This window comes from Adiantum capillus-veneris, chromosome 27 (assembly GCF_014529385.1).
Source record: "Adiantum capillus-veneris isolate H3 chromosome 27, ASM1452938v2, whole genome shotgun sequence".
In the NCBI taxonomy this organism is placed as follows: Eukaryota; Viridiplantae; Streptophyta; class Polypodiopsida; order Polypodiales; family Pteridaceae; genus Adiantum; species Adiantum capillus-veneris.
This window is the reverse complement of record NC_140957.1, coordinates 129,746,114-129,756,017: the sequence shown is the minus strand read 5'-3', so window position 1 is coordinate 129,756,017 and position 9,904 is coordinate 129,746,114. Positions and strand designations below refer to the sequence as shown.

The window sequence follows — 9,904 nt, the reverse complement described above, 5'->3', positions numbered from 1 at the left end:
GGAGGAAACCCCCCCCCTCCCCTGTCCTTCCCTTCAATTATGGTCCATGACTATGGTTTATGCACTCTAAGACCAGCGTTACTTCGCTAGAGTAATATATCCATTTAAATAGCTCTCTCCTCTTTCGAAGTGAAATGCTCTAGTATTGTGAAGCGGACAAAGGCGAGGCCACGAAGCTCTCAAGCATCTCGACCATTTCAACAAGAATCTCCATAGGCAAGGACATGAAGCTTTTAAGCATTTAAGCTATTTAAAAAAGACGCTCTAGCCATCTTGGGTATGCATGTATGTCACCTACATAAAGTCCTTAACCACAAGGGTTTTCTCCAAGATTTACTTGATGATAGGGTAACATACAGAGAGCTTCATTGTCTGTATTTGGGTGTGTTGATTGTCTATAAATATAGGCTAGGCTGTCAACTAAAATAGCCACTAAGATCTAGAAAATTCTACCAACGATGGCTTCTTCTTCATCATGTAAGGTGATTTTGATATTGAATACTATTAACGATGAACCTTTGTTGCTTGATTACCCTGCAAGATTTGCCATGGTCAATCGTGTAGATTATGTTGGAATTAGGGTTGCAGAGAAATGCACACAACTTGGAGAAGACGAAGGAAGCTCAAGGCACACAATACAGAGTGTGTTACTTAGTGTGCAATGGAAAGATAGATAGCCCTAGAGTGATGGCATATATACAATGCTCAGGGAAAAAAACCTCCTAAAGAGGGAAAAAATGCCCCGGCGGTCCTAGTGTGTTCACACACATCACTACCACAGGTATATGGTAACAAATCCCCCCCGGAGTGATGCGGTGAACGAGAGATGGCACATGAGTAAAGGGAAGTGCCATGCCTTGAGGACATGATCAGTCCACAAGGGGGGGTAAGCCCAAAGCTTTGTGGAAAGCTTCAAGCTTCTCACGAGACAATGCCTTTGTGAAAAGATCTGCAAGGTTGTCCTGTGTTGGCACATAAGCCAAGCTGATCTCTCCTGCTGAGAGCCTCTCCTTGACATGGTGGTAATGCACCTCAATGTGCTTTGTGCGAGCATGAAAAACTAGGTTCCTCACAACTGCCAATGCGCTCTGACTATCAGTGTAGATAGTGTTGGCAGTGTCCTGTCCAACACCCAAATCAGCCATAAGGCGTTTGAGCCATACACACTCAACCATAGCTGTGAAGACTGCCCTGTACTCGGCTCCACAACTCGAAGTGGCCACAGTAGGTTGCTTCTTGCTCAACCATGATATACATGAACTGTCGAGCATGAAACAAAAACCACCTGTGGACACTCGCGTGTCAAAACAGCCATCCCAATCTGAGTCCGAAAAAGCATGTAAGTCTGGCGGCAATGATCCCCCCTTGGGATAAAACAAGCCAAGATGTAAAGTGCCACTAAGGTAGCGGAAAGTCTTCTTGACAGCCTACCAATGCTTAGACCCTGGGCTGTGCATAAATCTGCTGACCTGTGAGACTGCAAACTGAATATCCGGCCTCGTGTTGCATACATAAATGAGGCAGCCAATAGTAGTTTGGTAAAGAGTGACATCAGCAGGATCGCCAGCATCATGTAGACTCAACTTCAAACTTGTTTCCATGGGAGTAGCAATAGGTTTGCAATCCTCAAGTCCAAACTTACATAGCAATGTCTCTATGTAAGTTTTCTGACACAAGGCAATACCACTATCACACTGCTTAAACTATATACCCAAGTAATGATGCAACAACCCCAAATCTTTCATCTTGAAAGTAGCATTCAAATCAGCCTTAAATTCAGCAATATGTCTCTCATTTGGTCCAGTGATCAACAAATCATCGGCATAAAGAACCACAATGAGAAGTACATCACCCTCATGCTTTACGTACAACGTGCTTTCTGTTGGACTATTACGAAAGCCTCATTTGACCAAATGAGTGTCAGCTTTCTCATATAAAGCACGAGGAGATTGCTTCAACCCATACAAAGCCTTCTTACATCTGCACACTTTGTTCTCTTGTCCTTTTATGACAAATCCGCGAGGCTGCGTTACATAAACTTCCTCAAATATGTCACCATTCAAGAAAGTAGTAACAATGTCTGTTGATGTACATCCCAACCAAAATGAGTTGCCAATGCACATAGAAAATGCACAGTAGTCATATGACAAGTGGGAGAAAAAGTCCCTTCATAATCTATGCCTTTTTGCTGTGCATAACCCTTTGCAACAAGTCGAGCCTTATGGCGATCGATCTCACCATCCGACTTGCATTTCAACTTGTAAACCCACTTCGTACCAATGGCCTTTTTGCCAGGAGGCAAATCACATAAAGTCCATGTGTCATTTTCTATAAGTGCATCATATTTTGATTGCATGACAGCCATCCAATTTTCTGAATTCTGTGCTTCATCAAAAGATAGAGGCTCCTCAACATCATGTAAGCTAGACACAACCAAAACATAACAATTGGATGCATAAGATGCATGGTGAGAGCCCGAACGAGTACCACTAGACAAAGGTTATCCAATTTAGTGTCACGCAAAGTGTGCACTAGCCATTTTGGCATACCTCTAGCCTACTCATTTTCAGCCCTTTCCTCATCAACTACATCATGTACATCTGCATTAGTAATAGGCTGATTTGTAACATTTTCAGAAACCCCCATAGGCTGTACATTTGCCTCATTGGAACTTACATTCGTATTTCCACCACTGAAAAGAGGCAACAAAGTGTCATAAATGTCCTGTGAGCTTACATTACTGTCTCTAGTACATGACAACAAGGGCTGAATAGAATCTTCCACAAACACTACATCCCGTGAAACCAGAATACGTTTTGTTTGCAGATGATACAACCTGTAACCTTTGCTTTTAGCACTATAACCAACAAAAATACATCTGACAGCCTTATCATCCAATTTTTTGCGTTCTGTTTGTAGCACCAAAGCATATGCCAAACAACCAAAAACACGCATGTGCTCAGTAGAAGGCTTTCTATCATGCCATGCTTCATATGGAGTAATAGACTGCAAAGCCTTCGTAGGACACTTGTTTAGTACATAAGTGGCACACATGATGGCCTCAAGCCAAAAAGAATGCGGCAAAGCTTGACTTTTGACCATACGTCGTGCCATTTCCGTAAGTGACTCGTTTTTCCTCTCAGTAACACCATTTTGCTGAGGTGTATAAGGCACTATACATTGGTGTTTTATCCCACGACTAGCCAGAAATGCATTGAATTCATGAGACATATACTCCCCCCCCTCGATCGGAACGGAGGGTGCCCATAGTACATTTCGAGACATTTTCAGCCATAGCCAGAAATTGTTTGAAGCACATAAAAACTTCGGACTTCGCTTTAAGCGGAAATACCCATGCATGCATGGAGTAATCATCAATGAAAGTCACGAAGTAAAGGTAATTGCCCAAGGACGGAGTTTGCATGGGCCCACAAACATCACTATGCACAAGTTGCAACCTACATGTGGCCTGAACTGAACCATCCTTTGGAAACTTAGAACACTGCATCTTACCCAAAATATAGCCTTCACAAACATGTTTGACAGGTGCTTCACGAGATGGCAAACAAACCATATCAGATTTCTGCAAACGCATCGAATTGACAAAATTCAGATGACCAAACGTGCATGCCAAAGTTTTGCATTTGAAATAGCCCTTGAATCTGCAACTGCATTTGCAAAATTTTGTCCACACTTGTCATACAAAGTGAGCTTAAACAGCCCACGACACAAAAGCCAAGATGCAACGATTTCATCACCAAAACCGAGATCATGAACTATACATCTGTCATCCACAAATTTGACTACCAGTCCAAGTCTAGCAAGTGCAGATACAGACAAAAGATTCTTCTTGATCCCAGGTACATAAGTGCATCAACAAGTGTGAAAGAACTGCCATTAGCAGCAGTAAGCACAATCTTTCCAACTCCCTGAACCGGATAAGAGGCATTGTTGGCACAAGTGACTCAATTCCCATGAGGGACAAACTCAATAGAGGTGAACAATTCACGATGTGAGGTAATGTGCTTTGTAGCACCACTGTTGAAATACCACACATGTGAATCTGCAGCAACTGACAAGCATGCATCATGGACAACAGGATTGTAAGTGCACTCTGCACTAAAAGCCCATTCTGCATCAACATCAGCAACATAGTCCCCTTTCACAGAAGACTCAACAAGGGCTGTAGTTGTAGTGGAACCAGCATTTGCAGTGGAACCACCCTCTTTCTTCTTAGCCTCTTTGGCCTTTAACTTAGGACACTGCTTGATCAAGTGATCATTAGCTTTACAATAATGGCAACGTATCTTCTTTTTGCCCTTATCACCAGAATTTCCAGACGATGTGCTGCCAGTAGAAGCATTGGGAACAGAAGTTTTGCCACTCGCACTAGAATCATAAGAAGTGGCTGCATTGTTGTTACCACCCTTTTTTTGAGAAGCAAGAAAAGCCTGTTCAACTGCACGATGTCTAGTCCTATTTTTTCTGGAAAGTGACTCTTGCAACAGCAATGTGCATAATGCATCAAACTTGACAACTTCTGGATTTCGTTGGGTCATAAGTCTCCACGTACTAGCAAAAGTCTGGTAAGAATCTGGTAAGGCATCAAGAACAGTCTACACAAGGGAACTGTCTGAAATGACTTCACCTGCAGAAATAAGTTGCTCATTGATATCCTTGACACTACCAAGGAAAATGTCCATATCATCTTCCTCATGCATAATTTGCGACTCCAACTCTTTACGCAGCAAAGCAATTTTAGCCTCATTGCGACTTGCATAAAGACCAACGAAAATATCCCAAGCCTGTTTTGTAGATTTTGCTGAACGGATGTGAGGAACAATGGCGCGCTTCACATACAACGCAATCAATGCATGAGCCTGCGCATCCTTTACATCCCAACGAGCTTGTTCTACCGTAGGCAAAACAACTCTAATAGCAGCAATCCTTGCAGCAAGACCTGCAACATCCTCAACATCGCCTACATCCTCAGAACCATGACGTACATCAATGCCCTGCACAATATTCGAGACGCCCTTTGACACAAGAACGTGTTGCATCATATAAGCCCACATAGGGTAATTGTCCCCATCCAACCTATCCTCAGCAACAAACATCTTGAAGACATCTGTGTTGTTGTCAGCTATGGTAAATGTTGCACCTGATGTGAAAACTGCCTGAAAGTAGGAGAAACGGAGCGGGAACAACATGTGCTATATAGCACAAACCGTAGAAGACTGTAAGGCATTTGTTATGCAGGAAACGGCACTGACAGAAATTTTGCACAAAATGACGAAAAGTGGAAACGGAGGTCGAAATGAGCCCGAATCAGAAATCTGAGCAGATTGAGCTCTACGCGCTAGATCTCCGGAAATATTTGTCGACTTGCGAGAACGCTTGCCAAACCTCACTATAATCGAAGAAAGTGAGCAGGAATGTGCTGGAGCAGCTGGTGACTAAGCCCGCGAGGACGTAACCTGCTCTGATACCAATTGTTGGAATTAGGGTTGCAGAGAAACACACACAGCTTGGAGAAGACGAAGGAAGCTCAAGGCACACAATAGAGAGCGTGTTACTTAGTGTGCAATGGAAAGATAGATAGCCCTAGAGTGATGGGCGTATATACAATGCTCGGGGGAAAAAACCTCTTAAAGAGGGAAAAAATGCCCTGGCGGTCCTAGTGTGTTCATACACATCACTACCACATGTATATGGTAACAGATTATGGGGGTTGTAGTAACAACAAGATGTTTGCCATTATTTTTACTTCGAATGGTGCCATTCAGAATCAGGTGAAAGATGGTGTGACATTAGGTCAACAATTTCAATTTGTATTGGATTCAACCTTGTCCACAAAGTTTTTTTTGATCACAAAAATTGGTGTGGATATGTCCTCAAGGTCAAATGTGGCAATGGTGGAGTTATCTGACAGCTCCACTGATGAAAAAGAAGGTTTTGTTCCTATGCACATGTTACTTTGAATGTTCTATTGGATTGTGAAATAACAAAAAAAACTCCCTCCAAAAGCTCTCTCCAACTAGGCACGGAAAAGCTTTTTCTCTATAAACACTATAACAGTGAAAGGCTTAGAAAAAGCTCCCTCCAAAAGCTGTCTCCAGTCCCATCCCGAGGGGTCATGCTTCATACATTACACCACGTATGTTGCACTTGACTACAAAACCATCTTCTTTCTTCTCCAAACAAGAGAGAGAGAGAGAGAGAGAGAGAGAGAGAGAGAGAGAGAAGAGAGAGAGATTCACATATGTATGAGGCCGTCCTCTAATACAGACTAAACGGACACGAGTTGGTATGGAGATGAGAGAGTTGGGCTACAGAGGGGAGCACTGCCAAGGGCTCAAGCAATTCTGGACAATGGTTATGGCTTTTTGTTTATACACTGTTTGCAAGGTGCTTTTCAACGTTAAAAGGAGCAACTCTTTTTTCATCACTGTTTACGTTTCCCTCCTTTATATTGAATTAGTTGGCCTTATGATCTCACATTTTCTTAGCTGTGCGATTTTTATTCAAGCGAGTAGGTTTCCCCAATCTCAGAAAAATGAAAATTCTTTCAAAACATATTAACTACATAGGTGAAGAGTGAGTCTAAGAAATGAAAAGATAAATGAAGATACAAAGTGAATAAACGAACAATAAGTGGCTCATGAAAACACAGGCTTACCAAGTATAGATTGGTTTTTTTAGTTTTTGCGTTAGCACTAAATAAAAGTAGTAGATTTAACTCTGCTGTAGTAGAGGCTCTTGGTCGGGAGTGTTCTTCTAAGGCTAGGGTTGCTTCAGTTCCTTTCGCCATCGCTCGTATTCAAACATGGTAAGCATGGGAACTTCTGTGTTCATGCCTTTGCTGCGTTTTTCTCTTGGTTGATCTGTTACTCGGCGGGGCCCGGCAGGCGCGCATTGAGCCTTCATTTCCAGCGTCTGTTTTGCCCCTCCTAACAATCTCAGCGCACGCGCACACACTCTAACTCACTCTCTCTCTCTCTCTCTCTCACACACACACACACACACACACTTTTTTTAAAATAATGTTCTCTCTCTCTCTCTCTCTCTCTCTCTCTCTCTCTCTCTCTCTCTCACAAACACACACATACACACATACACACACAGATTCTTTCGTCCTGTTGTGCCTTTGTCAAGCGAGTCTGGCGGATGGCTACATTGTCTTGTAGCTGACTGCCATGAATCTATGTTTGAAAAAGCAAAGCTGGGCTTTTCCTGGATGCATCTGGGTTGTTATCTAGCCTTGTCTTACGCACGATTTGTATGCACGTACATTCCTTTTTTTTTTTTTTTGCCGAGAAAAGATCCTTCTATTAGTTAATGAAACTGGCCATAGGGCTACAACCTCCTCTACGAGAGAGGGCTACAACACTCATAAGGAGAGACTCTCCCAATGAAAAAACAGCATATGTACAATGAGGCTAAATCAGGAGATGGGAGGAGGAAAAAGCCACACAGGTGGATGGTGGTGCCAGCTGAGCTCATCCCAAACCATGGTGAAGAAAAGCCCAGGGCGCCAGAGTCGAAGGAACTCCTCTCTCCCGCATGCAGTCGAAGCTGTCCTGAAGTCTCTCGAACTCTCCCCTGAGAGTATGGATCAACTCCAGCCAAAAATTTTGAACAGTCTCCGTTGGTGGCACAAGGCGAGCCTTGAAGATGCGGATGCAATGGGCCCGCTAGATGAACCAGAGTGTCAGGCCACAGACACGCTCCCAAGACCCCTCTCTCATTGCACCACTCCTGTGGGGTAAGCTTTGTAGCAGGCTGAAGTGTAGGTCGACCTCCGTGTATCAGTATCATCCTGCTGGTGGAGGATAACACAAATTGTACTTCAGGGCCCGGGAGAGTGGACCAAGTAGTTGCCCCCCAAGCGTACAGCCATGTAGTGGAAAGAACTGGCATCAACCAATGGACCCGAAGCCAAACCTTTGCCATAGGGCAATCCCAAAGGTAGTGACGTTGACTCTCCAAGGGATGGCCACAAGCTGCACATGCTGTCGATAGACCATTGTGTACGAGCCAACTTCCCACTGTTGTAGCTCTATGATGCACGCACATTCTTTATAAAGGCATGGTTCCAAACTGTGATATTACTGATAATAATTTTTTTGCTTCCATGGCTGTTTGCATTCGTGATTCGTGCATGCACATGCACGTGCATATTTTTTTTTCTTGATGGTTGTGCAAATGGTTTTTTTTTTAAATTTATAATTTACCAGTCAGGAAGAAGGAAGGCCAAGGAGGTTAAGGAGGAGAACGTGACAATTAGTGGCCCTGGTGCCCGAGATGGTGAACATGTTTTTGGAGTCGCTCACATCTTTGCGTCGTTCAATGATACATTTGTGGTAGGCTATGTTTTATAAAGATGATTTTCTTCAGAGTCCGTGCCTTCTAAAACAGATTGTTTTGCAGCATGTCACGGATTTGTCTGGAAAGGAGACTCTTGCTCGGGTGACTGGTAAGTTTCTTCTTTGATACTGACTGGGTTTGGTGCCTTTTCAGAATGCATTTCACGGGTTTATTTAAGGGGAGCGTATTGTGAATGGCTTTGACAGATTATGGACAGAACTTGTCTAATATGTAACTCTTTTAATCATGTCTATCTTCTCTAGGTGGCATGAAGGTGAAAGCTGACAGAGATGAGTCTTCCCCTTATGCTGCCATGCTTGCTGCTCAGGATGTAGCTCAAAAGTGCAAGGTAGAGTTATGTAGCTTGATCATGTTACAAAAGCTCTGGTTTTGTGTTGCATCCCTAGGCATCAGATGGGTGCTTGCCAACCATGTGTGAACATAGCCGCCTCCTAAGTGAGTCCTATAAATGTTACGTCTGAAGACATGAGGATGGGTGCCTGCACTATGTCTGGCCAAGTGCGAATGCGCCTGCGCTATGTCTGGCCAAGTGCGAACATGGCCACCTCTCAATTGAGCCTGTAAAGGGGTGCCATGTTCACACTTGGCCAGACGTAATTCACATGTCCATCGTGATGTCTGGGGATGTAATGTTTTGTGTCAAGAAAACTTTTTCTTTACTGTGTTGTTGCCTTTTTCAAGTCTTGGTATCACATGACTATGGATGTGCAAATTTTGATTTGCAGGAGCTAGGTTTAACCGCTCTTCATATAAAGCTACGAGCAACTGGAGGAAACAAGACCAAGACACCTGGTCCAGGTGCCCAGTCAGCATTAAGAGCGCTTGCGCGCTCAGGGATGCGCATCGGGCGCATTGGTAGGAACAGACATTTTGCCTTCACAGCTGATTTTTATGCTGTATCTGTGTTGTAATGCCTTGTTTTTTTCCCCCCCCCAGAGGATGTCACTCCCATACCGACTGATAGCACCAGAAGGAAGGGTGGCAGGAGAGGCCGCAGGCTGTGAGTCTTGGTACACGTGGTCTCGAGAATTTTGTGAGCTCAGCTTTTGTTCTGTTTTGTATTAAGGAGGCTATGGAATAGCAAGACCATTTTACAGGGGTCTCTGACCTGCTGAAATTGAAGAGTGTTTAATATTGCGGATACTTCAAAATGTGTCCGTCAGTTTTTAATTCTATCTAGAAACGAGTTATCGTCATTGTAGGCCATTTGCATTTGGCTTTTAGCAATGGAGGAAATGTCTTGTACGTAGAAGTCTTTATCGCATGCCTTGATTCTGTGATTTGAAAGATGTTCAGTTAGATGGATGGTATGTAAGTGAGGCTGGCTCAAGGTGGCATGTAATCTCATGAAAGTGTTTCTTATGAATGTCATCATTATCTATGCCAAAAGGAGGTGTCTTCAACAAGTATTGCAGCATTATTTGCAAAGTTTAAGTCGGAAAGCCATTATAAAATCTTTTCAGAAGATACTTAGGTTTTTAGCTCAGGAGCTTGTTTCTCTTTACATCGAAGCTGT

At 43.4% G+C, this 9,904-nt stretch overlaps 1 protein-coding gene across 1 annotated transcript; it reads left to right on the top strand.

Moving 5' to 3' along the window:
• The first annotated feature begins 7,397 nt into the window (after positions 1-7,397).
• Positions 7,398-9,584, top strand: LOC147422755 (uncharacterized). Its single transcript, XM_086502590.1, has 7 exons — positions 7,398-7,765; positions 7,854-7,968; positions 8,238-8,363; positions 8,431-8,476; positions 8,631-8,716; positions 9,114-9,243; positions 9,325-9,584. The coding sequence occupies exons 1-7, from the start codon at positions 7,434-7,436 to the stop codon at positions 9,390-9,392; spliced, it is 903 nt and encodes a 300-aa protein (XP_086358716.1). The 5' UTR covers positions 7,398-7,433; the 3' UTR covers positions 9,393-9,584.
• The last annotated feature ends 320 nt before the right edge of the window (positions 9,585-9,904 follow it).